Below are 14870 nucleotides of genomic sequence, written 5' to 3' on the forward strand. Positions count from 1 at the left end.
CCGAGCCGCTCATCTCCTTCCGCCTCTACCACGCGCTGGTGGGGCTGGCCAAGGACAGTCTGAAGGCAGAGGCTGAGGCCAAGGCAGCGGCCCGGGGCCGGCCCGACGCCGCGGAGAGCGAGGCTGCGGCCGTGGCCATGGCGGGCCGCCTGCGGGAGCTCCTGCAGGACCTGCCGCCCGAGAACAGGGCCACGCTCCAGTACCTGCTGCGGCACCTGCGCAGGTGAGGGGAGGGCTGGCCCGGCCGGGGGCGGGGCCGGGGCCCGCGGAGGCCATTCTCACCTGCGCTTGGCGGACCCCCAGGATTGTGGAGGTGGAGCAGGACAACAAGATGACTCCAGGGAACCTGGGCATTGTGTTCGGACCCACGCTGCTGCGGCCGAGGCCCACCGAGGCCACTGTGTCCCTCTCATCCCTGGTGGACTACCCCCACCAGGCCCGCATCGTGGAGACCCTCATCGCCCACTATGGCCTGGTCTTTGAGGAGGAGCCTGAGGAGGTGCCTGGGGGGCAGGTGAGGGGGGTGGGCAGGGCTCTGTGAGTGCCGTGGGGCCCAACAGACGCAGAAGGACTAGACCTGCTTGCTTTGAGCGGGGTGGTCAGAAGAGGCCTTGAAGGCATCTTTTAAGCAAAGAACCGATAAAGGGCTCAACCCTTGGGGGAGAACCACTGCTCATGCAAAGGTCCTGTGGCCGCACCTCTTCCATTAGCCTCTGGAGCCCACCTCAGAGCTCACGTTTGGCCTGACCCTGCCTGTCTCCCATCTCTGTGCTGCCTACGGCGCGTCCTCACATGCTGCCCAGCTGGGTCCCACCTGCTGCCTCACCTGGCTGCCGGGTTTTAATCTTGGGCCCCCGGTCTCCTGTCAGCTGTGTGCTTGCGTGCCCAGTCCCCGTGGAAGGCCCTCCTCCCCGGTGTGTGTCTTTGGGGGTGGCAGGTCATGCCGGTGTCCGCATGGGACCTCAGCCCTGCTGGCTGCGGCCTCCTGCCCCAGGCGGGCGAGCTGCGCCTGCCTGCGGCACAGGCCAGGGTGGCATCAGGCCATCTGCTGCCCTGGGTGTTGACGAAGAGCCAAGCCCAAGAGGGGTCAGGATCCCGACCCCCAGCTGACCAAATTCTGCCACCTGCAGGACGCAGACGACCAGCGGGGCGAGGACGGGGTGCAGGCTCCGTGCCCGGAGGTGGGCGTGGCGGCTGTCCCCCGGCTGCAGGAAGAGGCTATGGACGGGGGTCCAGGTGAGCAGGGCGGCCGTGTGTCCCCTGGTGGATGGCATGGTGTCAGAGGCCGTGTTGTGGGCTTGGGAGGCCGCACACCCCACGGGCAGGGATGCCTTGTTTGCTGACTATTAATTTGTTGCAAACAGCAGCTGAGACGCCTTTTTGAGGAGTTCCATAGACACAGGAGCCGGTGCCCCACACAGAGCAGGAGCCCGGGGCGGGGCGGCGGGCCTGGGAGGGACAGGCCAGGCGGTGGACCCCAGGCCCCTCCTAGTCACAGCGCCTCTCTCTCGTCTCTCCCCCACCCCATCTTTCTGGACCTTGCAGAATCCCAAGCGGCCTCCAATGACTCTGACTCCGAGGTGGAGGAGAACTCGGAGTTGCTGTCCCCAGCGGGCAGGGATGCGGCCCGCCTCAGCTTCCTGGAGAAGCAGGGCAGCGAGGAGGAGGGCCAGGGCAGCCGCAGCGGCAGTGAGGAGCAGCTGGGGGCCGGGGAGGGCCCAGACCCCCAGCTTTCTGAGTTCAACACCAACCAGTGCAACAATGTGGCCGAGGTCGAGCTGCCTGGCCCGTGGCTCCAGGGCGGGGAGGTGACAGAGGGCACCGGCCTCGAGAGGCAGCCAGAGTTTGTGTAGCTGGGGCGCTGGGCACACCGGTCGGTGGCTGAGGGCCAAGTGTCGCATTTCTGGCTCCTGTCCCTGCGGGTGTCCGGTCACCGTGAGGCCTCTTCCTTCAAGCCCATACTGGTGAGGGCACCGCCGGCTGCCTTTTCCTGGAGCTCCCGGGGTTCCCTGTGCCGTGCGCCCCAGCGCCCTGGCAGCCCGACCCAGCCGAGCTGGGAGGGCCTGTCTCCGGCCGTCCGGGCCGCGTGCTCAGACAAGCCGCGGGTCTGCCTTGGCCTCTCGTCGCTGGGCCGCCACAGAAAGCCACTCTGGAAGCCAGACAGCAGGGCCAGGCAGCAGCGCCATGCCCTTGCTTCCCCGGAAAGCCGAGTCGAGGCGCACGGGGCGGTCCACCTTGGTCACGATGCAGGCCTTTCACGTGCACATTTATTCTGCTTAAAATAAAGTTTTCAATCTGAGCCTATCTTCTTTGGCGGTGGCCGGCTGGGGACGGGAACACGGGGGTCCTTAGCGTCTCCTCAGTTCCACGCTGGACACGACTGAGTCCCGGCCGCCAAGGCCGGCCGTGCGGACACAGGCCCCAAGCAGCCGCGTCACAGAACTTCTGGCCCCGCGCCGTTCGGCAGCACCTTCCAGAGGAGACGCCATTGTTCCCCATCCGGCGTGGCGGCCACCAGCCTGGGAAACGGAGCCGGCGCGCCTGAGGAGCAGCACCGTGAACCCTCGGCCTGGAGCAGAGGAGGGCCCCCCATTCTGTTCCTGACCCTCACTGGCCCAGAGACCCCCCCGCCGCCAGCTGGATTTACGCCGGACCGAGGACGGCGCGGCGGTGGAGAGCCGACGGAGCTGGCATCCATCGAGGCCCCGGCAGCGGGGGAGAGGGGCCTTCCCCTCCAGACAGAGCGGCCCCGACCCTGCAGCCAGGCCTAGAAAGCGGCAGGGGTGCCCGTCAGGACGCTCTGCAACAGCAGCCTGGCCCTCCCCCCACAGCTAAGAAAGATCCGGAAAGGGAGGCGATGGAGCCGGCAGACAGCCCAATGCCGAGGCTCGCCACCCGCTGGCTGCGGCCACCTCGGGCCCACGTCCACGGAGCGGAACCCAGCAGGGGCCACCTGGCCCAGGGCCGGAAACACCCGCTGTCTGGCTCTTCACGGAAGCAATGCAGCCAGTAACACTTTAATGTGGTCAGAAAAGGGGCGCCTGGCGGTGGGTGTCGGTTAGACACCGATTTCAGGTCAGGTCACGATCTTGTTCACGGGAGCAAGCCCCGCATGGCACTGTGTGCCCACAGCCCGGAGCCTGCTTGGGACTCTCGCTCTCCTTCTCTGCCCCTCCCAGCTCGCGGGCTCTCTCTGAGATAAGCAAACACACAGAAAATTGAAAAAGCCATGTAACTGGATTTGATGTTCAGCCAGATGGCAGTTTTCTGCTAATGAGCGTTGATCAAACCGCAAGGGTCCTGAAAAGCATCCTCTGAGTCTGGCCGGGCTTGTAACCGAAGGGCTCGGACACTGTTCACGCCGGGCCTGGTAACTGATTCGGGGCATCAGGCCAGGCTTGACCCAGGCTCACGGTATGTCACGGGGGCCCGAGGCCACGTGAATGCCGGGCCCCCCTTCTCAGTCCACCTGTATCCAAGGAGGGGCCCCTCTTCCGCAAGGCCTGGGGCCAGTGTCCGAGCAGCAGCCAGCCTCAGCCGTCCTGGAGACCTGGGACAGGCACAGGCAGGACCGGGTCCCCAATAAACAGGGATGAATTCTTGAAGGAATGCCAGGTGCTGCTGGCAGGGTGGCACGGAGGTTGAGGTCACAAAACCCCTTCCAGAAAATGACAGGGATGCGCGTGGCCTCCCGGCCAGGAACTCTCCCGACCCGTTCAGAGTCCTTCCTGGGAGACGGGGCAGGTGTGCACCGAGCTTCAGGGACAAAGCAAACTCAACCAAAAGCAAAAGGAGTTTTTACACATTCTTTTCAAGTTTATTTATTTTGAGAGAGAACGGGCACGAGCAGGGGAGGGGCAGACCCAGAGAGAATCCCACAGCATGGAGCCTGACGCGGGGCTCAAACTCACCAACGTGAGCTCGTGACCTGAGCCGAAACCTACAGTCGGATGGACCGAGCCCCCCAGGTGCCCGTCCCCGTAGGAGGTCCACATTCAAGAACAGCCCAGCCAAATTTCGCGCCAAGCTGGGCGGGGAGTCCCAGTGCGGCGAGTGCTGCGGCGGCCACAGCTGCTGCCCTGGCCCGTCCGCTAGACGGTGTCGTCGCTGCGTCCCAGGACATGGGCATCGGCCAGAACGGGGACCTGCCCTGGCCCCCGCTCAGGAATTTCCGAAGAATGACCACAACCTCATCGGTAGAAGGTAAACAGAATTCGGTGATTATGGGTAGGAAGACATGGTTCTCTCTTCCCGAGAAGAATCGACCTTTAACGGACAGAATTAACAGAGTTCTCAGCAGAAACCTGAGGGAACCTCCACAAGGAGCTCATTTTCTTGCCCAAAGTCTGGATGATGCCTTAAAACTTACTGAGCAACCAGGATTAGCAGATAAAGGGGACACGGTTTGGACAGTGCGAGGCAAGTCTGTTTATAAGGAAGCCATGAACAGGCCAGGCCAACTTAGACTATCTGTGACCAGGATTATGCAGGAATTTGAAAGTGACCCATTTTTTCCAGAAATTGGTTTGGAGAAATATAAACTTCTCCCAGAATACCCAGGTGTTCTTTCTGATGTCCAGGAGGAGAAAGGAATTAGTACAAATTTGAAGTGTATGAGAAGAACAATTAATGTGAAGATGTTTTCTGACATATGTCAAGTTAGTTTTTCCTCCAATTATATATTTCTTAATGTTAAAAGAAAAAGACTTTTGTTGGAAAAAAAAGAGCAGCCAAGCGTCACGTTAACTTCAGGCGCACCAGTAACCCTCGTCAGCGGCACCTCGGTGATTAGCTACAGTCACAGAACAATAAGCATACAAAGTTTTTATAAGCAGGAAAACAAAACACAAAACCCCACTGCGAGGGCAAAACACACAATGAGAGAGGGTTTTTTGTTTTTACCGTGGTTAAAATATAGAGTATGCATCTTTTCCAAGCGCCCGCTCAGCGGCATCAAGCGTACGCAGCCGTGCAGCGCCCCCATCGTCTGTCTCCAGAACCTTCCATCTCCCCAGACTGAGACTCTGTCCCCAAGAGGCACGGACGCCCCGCCCAGCCCCGGGTCTCAGGGTCTGCTCTGCCTCTGGGGGCCCTGTGGGCGGGGCCACGCAGGACGAGCCCTTCTCTGTCTGGCTTACTTGGATAACACATGTGCGGCAGACATGCTGCAAAGCTGTCAACTTGGAAAACTAGGATTGAGCCACAGACAAGGGGACCTGGAAACAGACCCATGTCTCGCGGCGAGGTCAGACTGGCGATCCATTAGGTATTCAAAGAGTGGAGAGCATTCTCTGTCCCGGGACGAAAAAATACATCCCTGAGTCACACAAACCCCAGGAGTCAAGGCCACGTGCAAACATGCCAAGGGTATGAACAGATGTTTGCAAAATAAAAACTGTGAAAAGGCTTTGCAAACCGCGCCTCTGGTGAGGGGCCTGTGCACATGGGCGCAGGAGCCACACCTGCGCCTGCAGCCCGGTGAGACAGACAGACAGCCCGCCGCTGCCACCGCTGGCGAAGGGTCTGAACAGACCTCCTTCCAAAGACGATGTGCAAGTGGCCGAGAGGCCCACGGTCACTGCTCAGTGTGGCCGGGCGTCAGGGAGGAGCCCCCCCTCCCCCGCCCCCAGAGGACAGCCGCAGTGCCCACCGCCCGGCGGTCTCCCCAAGGGCAACCGGCCTCCACACAATCCAGCCATTCTACCCCAGACACACACACAGGAAAAGTGAAAACGCACATGCACGCAAAACTCCTATGTGCACACCCACAGCATCATTACCCGGGACTGCCCAAACGGGGAAGAACCCGCCGTCCCCTGGCGGATAGACACACGCAGCGTGTCCCCCGCGCGCGCCCCTCGGCCGCGAGCAGGACCCTGGACACACACGGTGCTCCGGGAGGGAGCCGGACACGGGAGGCCACGTGGGGAGTGAGCGCACGGACGGGAGGGGGCTCGTGGGCGTGGGGGGGCCTGGGGACGGGCGATGTCTGGGGATGGGGATGGGGTTCCCTCTGGGGGACAAGTTCTAACACGGACGACACCAAAAGCCACCAAATGTGCGCCGAGAAAGGGTGACTTCCGTGGCAGGAAGCTCTATCCCGATGAAGCCGTTATTACAGCAAAAAGACAAGCAAACCCGGGAGGCCACGGGGTAATTCGACTGCACCGTCCCTGCAGACTTGGGGCGGGGACAGGCGGGGACAGCCACCCTCGGGGAGCAGGAGCCACAGAGCAAGAGGGGGCAACCGGGGTGCCCCGTGGGGCCTGGGGTCTAGAGCCTCGAGCAAGGCCACTCATCGCAAGCCAGTCACTCTGCCTGACTGTCACACAGCCCAACTTATTTACTCAAACACCTTTAATTTTGAAAAACAGCCGGCAGGAAGTAGCAACTCGCTCCCTGCCGACACGGACGTGCTCCCAGCCGACCCGGGACAGCACAGTGCTGGGGACCGGAGCCTTCCCCCGGGGCTGCGGCCTGTCACCGGGCGCCCGACGGCCTCCCTGCGGCCTCCAGGTCCCTCCAGAGGTGCCCACACGCGGGGTCCGGGCGTGTCAAGCAGCAGTGAGGCTGGGGTAGGGGGGCGGCTCCCCACAGGGCGGGCCCGCGGCCTGGGTGAGGGACTCCAGAGGCAGGCCAAGTGGGCGTCAGTCTGTCGTCAGCGCCGAGACCAGCCTGGGCCGCTGCCTCCCAGCAGGGGGACCTGGGGAGCGGGCAGAAGGGGCTCTCAGCCCACAGCCCGGCGGACGGGGGCCCTCCCCGCACAGCACCCCCTGCGGTGCCGACTCACCTGGGAGCGGGGCGGCTACTGCACCAGCCGGTAGGTGATGTACCTGCCCGCGGTCTCGCTGGGCCGGATGATCTTCACCACCTGTGCAGGAGGGGAGACCGGGGTGGGGGGCACCGGCTGAGGACACGCGGGGCTCACGGTACACCTCAGGCCCGGGGCAGGGCGAGGAGCGGGCTGGGGGGGTGGAGGGGCTCCTCACCTGCCCCCGCTTTATCCCGAAGTAGCGGGCCACCGGGTCCCCGGCCTGGATCCTGGGCAGCTGGTTTTCTCGGAGTTTACTGAGCAGCTCAGTCAGGGAAAGAGCCAGGCTCAGCTGACGGGGGGTGGGGCTGACTGGGGTGCGGGTGCGGGGGTCCAGGGGAGGGGCCAAAAGGATACTACCGGGCCAGCAGCTCGGTCACCTCCTCCTTGGTCATGACGACATGCTCCGGGACCAGCTGTCGAGAGGAGAAGCTGCGTTTCCTCGGGCGCGACAGGCCCCCGCGCTTCCAGGTTCTCAGGCCAAGCAGGCCTGGGGATCTGCATTCCTGGCGCATTCCCGGGTGCTGCTGCCCCCCAGGACCGCACTTGGGGACCCCCGCCCTACTTCCCCCACCGGAGCGGCTCTCCACAAAGTGGGAGCCCCCAGCCCCCGGGAATCAGCTTTGCACCACCGCCCCCGCCCGTGGGGCTCGGCGCTGCCCTCCAGCCTCCCTCCGTCCCTCGCAGGGTCCCGAGGCCCCTACCTCGTGCTCTGTGATGTTGATGAGCAGCTCCTGCTGCAGAAACTGCTCCAGGATGTACTTGGGGGCCATGTCGACCAGGGACTGGAAGAGAGGCCGACCCTCAGGCACAGCCAGAGCAAGGGCCAAGGCCACCCCGCCGGCTTCCCCCCTGGAGGCGGGCGCAGGGCCTTTGCTTTCACACCCCGGTCAACTGCCTAGTGTCAAGGTTCAGGGAACCCCGCCACCGTGCGGCTGGGCTCCTCTAGAGCAAGGGCCGGCCCGCCCACCATGCTCCTGGAGCCTCAGCCCGGTGTCGTGGGGACAAACGCGGGTGCCGCCCGCACTTCCATCTGACTATACGCTCCCTGGGCTCGTCCCCGAGCCAATGTGGCGGGGAGTGCCCCGCAGCCCCCAGCACAGGAACGAGGGTGCTCAGCGGCCCCCCGTCCCAGACACGGGCCTCCACTCAGACCCGCCCAGCCACAGACGGGACACCGACTGCCTCCCCGCTTTTGGGACTGCCACTCCGCAGACCCCAGTCCCCTGGAGCCCCACTGGGATGGCTGAAGCCCACAGGCCCCGAGAGACGCCGTGGCAGGAAGGGAGGCGGGGCGGGCTCAGCACCTGGGGGGCCCCACGCCCACCTGCTTGGCAGAGGGGGTCATGCCCTGCTGCACCACGATGAGGGCGCGGGTGATGTTCTCCTCCTGCATCCGCTGGCAGTACACCTTGATGGTCTTGATGCCCACCTTGGGCTCCTCTGGAGACAGAACACATGGTGGTCTGCACTGCCAGGACCCCTCATGCCCACTGGGCATGGTCACTCACCCTCTCGGGTACCCGGATACCAGGTCTACTTTGCCAAGGCATCTCCGTGCCACTCTGGAACGGCCCCTTCTCTCTGGGCCTCAGTTTCCCCAGATACACAAGAGCCACGTCCCCATAACAGGGAGCTGGCCACCTCCACGTCACCTGGGGAGCTGAAAGGTGCCCTGCACCCCGGACTTCCTGGAAGGAGGCTCTGGGAGTCAGGTGGTCCAGTGCCTCAGCGGTTCGCGGGTGTGGGAGCCCCGGATTAATCTAGGAGAGCCCGAGGCCCCACTGCGGACACCGCCTCCTGTCCCCGCACTGCCAGTGGGGCGCCAGTGCTCGCTCCAGCGTGCAGCCCAGAGCCCGGCCGTGCAGGAGCGCTGGACCCCGGGGGCCCAGCAGACGGGCAGCACCTGAGTGCCGGGTGCCAGGACCCGCGAGGGGCTCCTGGCCAGGTCTCTGCTTGCCATCTCATCCTGGTGTCCTCCTCAGACCCTCAGTCAACTGGCGGGTAGCATCACAGGCTGAGTTGTGTCCCCTCAAACCTTCGCATTAGACTCCTAACCCCCCAGTGCCTCGAATACGACTGCCTGTGGGAACAAAGCTAAATTCACACAAGGCCATCAGGGTAGACCTCGATCCAAGGCCACTACTGTCCTAAGACACGAAGAAAGAGACGCAGAGAAACGGTCGTGTGAGGACGCAGGCAGGAGGCGGCCACCCACAGGCCAGGAGACGCCCTGGAGACCAGCAGCGCTGCGGGTGCCCTGGTCTCAGACTTCCTGCCTCTGGGACTGGGAGGGGAGTGATCGACGACGCTCAGGCCGCCAGGTGGGTGGTGCTCTGGGGACTAACACGGCAGGAACCCCGGCCCCGACCCGTAGCCCAGTGGAGGACCCGGGTGCCCCCATTCTCAGGGGGCTGAGACAGCGCCCCGGGGATGCATGCGGTTAGGCACCGATGCCTCCAGTAAACACGCCTCACGCTCGGCGACGCTTTTGTCAAAGCACCACAGGGGTCCATTCTGCACACGTCTGCACCCCCTTGACTCCAGGCAGGGGGTTGGGCCCCCGAGGTGTGCACCCCACAACACGGCCTCCCAACCCTCACGGGCCTTAGAGGCGGGCCGCCTCAGCAGAGCAGTGCTACGACAAGGGAACACGGGGGACTCTGGCCACCCTCAGTGGGCTCTTTGTTGAACCTGGAAGAGAAGGCACCTGAGCTCGGTGAGGGGCATGGACAGGGCCCGGGACAGGGCCAGAACCCTGCAGCGGCACAGGAGGGGGCCGCAGGGAACGGAGGCTTGGAGACTGGAGGCTGGGCTGACGGGTGGGGGCCCACCGGGTAGGCCTGTGACAATCTTGGTGGAGACAAACAGTTGAGAAAGAAAGAGCAGGGAAGGGCATCAAGGAGAGGGAAGCTGGAAAAAGTACTCGGAGAAGTCAGAGATCAACAGCATCGTCTGCAGTGAGAGTGGGGGGGGTGCTTTCCTCCCAGACTGACCAGGGTCAGTGTAGACACTGATCGCACAGCACGCAGCCGCTGCCCTGTGACCCCTGAGCAGGCTCTCAGGTGGCTCTCCCAGAACCGCGAGCCCAGGACGCAGCCACCAAGGACCAGCAAGGCCCTCACCTGGGAAGAAGACGAACATCTGGTCAGTGGGGTCGTCGTTGTGGGCCACCAGCACCGTGAGGTCTGTGCGCCGTGGCCGCCCTTCACTTGGCTTGTCCCCAAACTGGGCCTTGAACTCCTCCAGCGTCTGGTCCAGCTCATCCTGGGTCACCAGGTAGCCACGGTCATGGCACAGCTGCAGAGAGAGCTAGCCAGTGACCTCAGGGCAGAGAGGGCGGCAGGAAGAGCTCGGGCCAGATGAGGCCCGCTGCAGACGACACGGGGTTGGGGGCATGATGCAACAGGGGCAAGTGGGGACAAAGACCAGGACGCACCCCAAGAGAGCCCCTGCACTCCTCCAGATAACCAGCTGCCACACACGTGTTGTCACCTTATCCTGAGTCTCGGGGACAGGCTGAGACCAGGAAGCGGTGGCAGAACTACGTCCCTGGCGTCTGGGTGGGAGAGACCCCGCTGGGCTGGCCAGGGCTCTTCGAGTGGGTGAAGAGGACACAGCCAGAGAGAGTGCAGGTCGGAGCTGCTACCCAGCCTTGCGCCCACCCCCTCTCCTCCCTGAGACCCCAGGCCTGACTGTCCCTCCAGAGCCGGTGGGGCCCCCGCCTTAGAGCAACTCTGCAAAGCGCTCAGTCTGGACAGGATTTCTGCCAGGCCTGGGGTCGCACCCGGTCCCGCCCGGCAGCAAAGCCAGGGCACGCAGTGAACGCTCAGCCTGTTGGAGTCAGTCGTCCTGAACGACGCGAGGAGCCCAAAGGTGGTGGCTGAGGCCGCGAAGTAGCCGCCGGGCAGAAACGGCAGTCAGACGTCGTCGCTGCCGGCAGGGCCCCCCCCCCAGGCCCCCGAGGCTGGGACTCTGCGTCAGGCACCTGGCCCAGGGCCCAAGCCTTCGGGGAACAGGCCCGAGGCGCAGAACAGGGGTCCGCCGCCTTCGCTCTCCGCTCGAGGGAGACCCTGGGACCCACCGGGGCCCGCCGGACTCCTGCCTCGGCCGCAGGCACCCCGTCCTGGCCCGACGTCGCCGCGTTAGCCGAGCAGGCTCACCTGCATGATGGTCTTGCGAATCTTCCACAGCCGGTACGTCTCCTCCTCGTCGTCCATGGTCGCCGCCGCTCCGCGTCAACGCGCCCGAGCCCGGCAGCCCTCACGCCGACTGCGCCTGCGCCGAGCCATTGTCAAGCCCCCAGTCCGCCGCATGGAGGGCTGCCGACAGCGAACGCCTGAATCCAGAGACCTTGGGGAGCGGCAGCGCCGAGGGCACGCCGGGCCTTCAGAGAGCGGCGGGCGGCTGCGCGCGAGGCGCAGGAACGGAACCGCCCGCTCGCGCCTCGGCAGTTCTCGCGTGGCCTTGGCCGCAAGGCCTCTCGGGAGTTGTAGTTTCCGCTCGACGCTGGTCTCCCTCGGCTAGGTTTAGAATCTGGGGAGACTGAGGCGAGGTGTAGGAGGGGAAACTGAGGCCGGAAGGAGGCAGCGCTCTCCTCGCCTCCCAGAGACGGCTGGGCAACATTGTAGGCCCTCCGTAAATATGCATCTAGCTGCTATGGGCCTCGTCCAATTTAATGCCTATGAGCCTTGGTTTTCCCTTCTGTGCAATGGGAATAAAGTGTCCCCGTTTAAGAGAGTGAGCTGAGAGGCTAAAGGGACGGCCATAGGGCGCCTGGGTGGTTTAACTGGTTGAGCGTCCGATTTTGGCTCAGGTCATGATCTTACGGCTCCTGAGTTCAAGCCCTGCCCGGGTCAGGCTCTGTGCTGACAGCTCCGAGCCTGGAGCCTGCTTTGGATTCTGTGTGTCCCTCGCTCTCTGCCCCTCCCCCACTCACGCTCCGTGTCCTTCTCCCTCTCTCTCTCTCTCTCTCTCTCTCTCTCTCTCTCTCTCTCTCTCTCTCTCGTTCTCGCTCGCTCTCTTCCTCAAGAATAAATAAACAAACAAAATAAAATTAAAAAATAAAGGGACGGCTGTGCTTGGGAGAAGCCTGGCATAGCTCCTGGACTCAGGAGGTGCTCCCACCTGTGTCCAGCCACAACCGTGACTGCACATCCACCCCTGCCCCCAGCTCAGCACCTGCGCACTGGAGGCCATCAGCAGCTTCTCACCAAGCGTTATCTTAACAGAGACAGACATTCCAGGGAGACACTGGACAGATGCAACATGGGAAACTTTTGGTTTCAAATGGGGAGGAGGTCAGGGGAGGCAAGGAGCGAGAGAGAGACTCTGGCAAAAGCCCAAAGGAGAAGGAGGAAGCTGTGGGAATGTCTATAGAAAGTTCTATTGGCCAGGGAGTACAGTGCGTGCAAAGGCCCTGAGGCTGCACTTTGGTGGGGTGGTGGCAGCGAGGAGGCCTGTGCGGGGAGGGGAGGGCAGGAGGTTAAAGGGTGCGGTGAGGCAATCCCTGGGAGGCCCCTTTGGCTGGGTTGAAAAACTTGGATTTTCTTTGTCAGTCACTCTCAGCGTTTGAGCAGGGAGACCTAGGAGGGGCAGGGGAGGGTGACCTGGGCAGAGACTCGGGTGAGCAGTGGGCAGGGTCCTGGCGTTCTGAAGGTGGGGCCCACAGGGTTTGCAGCTGGACAGGACATGGAGAAGAGAGAGACAGAGAGGGAGGAGGGAGGACAGAGCTGCCTTGGCTGGAGCAGGCCGACCAGGGAGAGACAGGTGCAGGGCTGACTAGAAGGGGGCGCCTGGCTGGCTCAGTTGGTGGAGCAAGAGTTCAAGCTCCACACTGGGCATAGAGATTACTTAAAAAATAAGTAAGAGTTTAAAAAAAAGAAAAGAAAAGAAAAGAAAGAAGAAATGATCTCTTTGCGACCCAAGGAGAGAGGTATGGGATCTGAGTTGAGGCCAGGGCGGGGTCGGGGGGGGGGCGGGGGACAGACATGTGGGAGTCAGTGGAGACCGGAGCCAGCCTCGGTTCGGTCACCAAACAGATCTGAGTCCAGGGCTAGAGCCTCGCCAAGACGCAGAGGCCGAGAGGAGGGGAAGAAGCGCCAGAAGGGCACAGAGCTGGGCACAGACCCTGAAGCGGAGGCCTGGCCTCCACTCCTGGCTGTGTGAACAGAGCCACGTTCCTTGACCTTCTTGGACCTAAATGCCTCCCTGCCCCTGCCTTGGAGAACAGGGACCAGAACAGCACCCACGTCTCAGGGTACTTGGCTAATGGCCGCAGCGCCTGGGGCCAGCAGTGTTGCGAGTGGCCCTCAGTGGAATAAAGGGAGGAGGCCGTTGTCAGGCACCCTGGAACCAGGTGCAGACCGCGAGGGGGAGGGGGAGGAGGGAGGCGCAACAATCCAAGCCACCAAACAGCAGTTTGAGTCCGAGCAGACGTGAAGGTGGGCGGGCGCTTGGCGACTCCCAGGAGGGCAGGTCAGGAGGGGGCCTGGCCAGGGAGGGATGGACGGGAGGAAAGGAGTTGGAGATACGGACATAGATGGCGAGGGGAGAGGGGCCGAAGGTGGAGGGGCGGGGGCTAGGAGCCGGTTGAAGATGAGAGAAATCGCGTCTGTCTAGGTTGCTGGAGCGCCAGCACATCTGGCAAGGGGAGAAGGCAGGATTGTTGGAACCCCGGGGGCGGGGGGAGGCCGGGTCCAAGGAGGGGTGGCCTGAATGGTCCCCTAAGAGGCCCAGGTGGGGGTGGCAGATGGATACAGCCGTGCCCTGTGTGGATTAGGTAGTCTTGCTCTTCCACAGGGCACAGAACAGGCGGGAGAAAGGGCTCACAGGGGCAGGCGGGCCTCAGGCCCCAGAGGGGCTGCCAAGGCCTGAGCATCATTCTGATGATTCAGAGTCCAGTGACTGTGCCCTCGCGCCAGGACTCAGAGTGGCAAGCACCCCTCACCATGCGCTACCACATGACGGAGACTGAGGTCCAGAAATCAGACCACGACCCACGCACTCCTGGGTGGGGATAAAGAATGATGCAGACGCTGTGGAAAATAGGCTGGCAGCTCCTCACATGGTTGAACAGGACTCACCATCTGACCCGACAATTCCACTCCTAGGCCCATAGCAGAGAGAAGCGGAAAGGTATGCCCACACCAAAATGTGCCCAGCATTAAAAACAACAGAGTCCGTCAACAAATGAACAGATAAACACAGTGTGTCCACCATGCATGGGAAATTACTTGGCCACTAGCGAGGCGCCCACACCCACTGCCCCTTGGACGGACCCTGAACACATGACACTCAGGGAGGGAACCAGATATGAGAGGCCACATGGTGTGGGAGACCACGTGTGCGAAACATCCAGAACAGGCTCTTCCATGAACAGGAGGGGGGCCGTGGGAGGTGGGGGAAGAGGACAGGGAGTGACCGATGATGGGGACGGGTTTCCTTTGGGGTGATGGGATGTGCTGGAATTATCTAGTGGTGATGGTCGTACGACATTTTAAATACACTAAAAAACAACGTACACTTTAAAATGGCTAAAATAGTGAATTTTATGTTATATGAATTTTATCTCAATTAGAAAAACTTTCCACTTTGAAAAGGCTTCTAGCCAGTGGCCAGCTGAGCCCCTCACGGGGGACACACAGCAACTTAGGCCACCACAGGGAAGCCTTCCTGGAGCCTTGAGACTTTCCCAAGAACTCGCGGCCCCCTGGGGAGATGGAGTCTCTGTGTAGAAGCCGCAGCGCCGGGCGCAGACCCCCGACCAGCAGCTACAGCTCCTCTCTCTTCCTCTGGCCATTGCAGGAACTCGCTTTCTCTCCTCCTGGGCTGGGGGGCGGGGGGGACCGCGGACCACAAGGCTGTTGCCCTGAGCTATTTTCTGGCCCACCCTGCAATAACCAACTGCCTCGAGGGCCCATCTTTATGACAAAGTTAGAGGTCACAACTTCAGCAAAATTGAAAACAGCAGTCTTCCCCAGGGCCCCAGAGTCCCCACTGTGGCCGTGACACCCAGGCGTTGCAGGGTGGAAGAAATACGGGCGGGGGGGGGGGGGGG

General features: G+C 62.6%; 2 protein-coding genes and 1 pseudogene across 3 annotated transcripts in view; 2 read left to right on the plus strand and 1 right to left on the minus strand.

Moving 5' to 3' along the window:
* The window catches only part of ARHGAP45 (Rho GTPase activating protein 45), an 11264-nt gene extending 8965 nt beyond the window's left edge, over nt 1–2299 (plus strand). The window contains exons 19-22 of the mRNA XM_029916346.1: nt 1–223; nt 304–514; nt 1131–1236; nt 1546–2299. The exon at nt 1–223 is cut by the window's left edge and continues 1 nt beyond it. Coding sequence (XP_029772206.1) covers nt 1–223; nt 304–514; nt 1131–1236; nt 1546–1853 — 848 coding nt within the window. The 3' untranslated portion in view covers nt 1854–2299. The remainder of the gene's footprint in view (nt 224–303; nt 515–1130; nt 1237–1545) is intronic.
* A 1599-nt stretch (nt 2300–3898) lies between these two features.
* On the minus strand, nt 3899–11123 carry POLR2E (RNA polymerase II subunit E). Of its 2 annotated transcripts, none has more exons than XM_029915865.1 (8): nt 10975–11123; nt 9937–10111; nt 8139–8254; nt 7516–7596; nt 7169–7227; nt 6990–7068; nt 6791–6871; nt 3899–4266 (listed from the first exon to the last, which is right to left on the minus strand). In XM_029915865.1, exons 1-7 carry the CDS (start codon nt 11029–11031, stop codon nt 6806–6808), a joined length of 633 nt encoding a protein of 210 aa, XP_029771725.1. In that variant the 5' UTR covers nt 11032–11123; the 3' UTR covers nt 3899–4266; nt 6791–6805. The 2 variants fall into 2 exon arrangements, with proteins under 2 accessions (XP_029771725.1, XP_029771724.1); XM_029915864.1 differs by lacking the exon at nt 3899–4266 and adding an exon at nt 6340–6703 and having other exon boundaries at nt 10975–11116.
* LOC115272996 lies at nt 3903–5401 on the plus strand (annotated as a pseudogene).
* Nucleotides 11124–14870: the final 3747 nt, after the last annotated feature.

The sequence above is a fragment of the Suricata suricatta genome, chromosome 12 (genome assembly GCF_006229205.1).
Source record: "Suricata suricatta isolate VVHF042 chromosome 12, meerkat_22Aug2017_6uvM2_HiC, whole genome shotgun sequence".
In the NCBI taxonomy this organism is placed as follows: domain Eukaryota; kingdom Metazoa; phylum Chordata; class Mammalia; order Carnivora; family Herpestidae; genus Suricata; species Suricata suricatta.

Coding starts and splice junctions, on each gene's coding strand:
- POLR2E (XM_029915865.1), bottom strand. CDS start 11,031: ATGGACGACGAGGAGGAGACGTACCGGCTGTGGAAGATTCGCAAGACC. Junction 7,597..8,138: donor TGACCCCCTCTGCCAAGCAG/GTGGGCGTGGGG, acceptor CCTCTCTTCCAG/TCCCTGGTCGACATGGCCCC. Junction 7,228..7,515: donor TCAACATCACAGAGCACGAG/GTAGGGGCCTCG, acceptor TCCTCTCGACAG/CTGGTCCCGGAGCATGTCGT.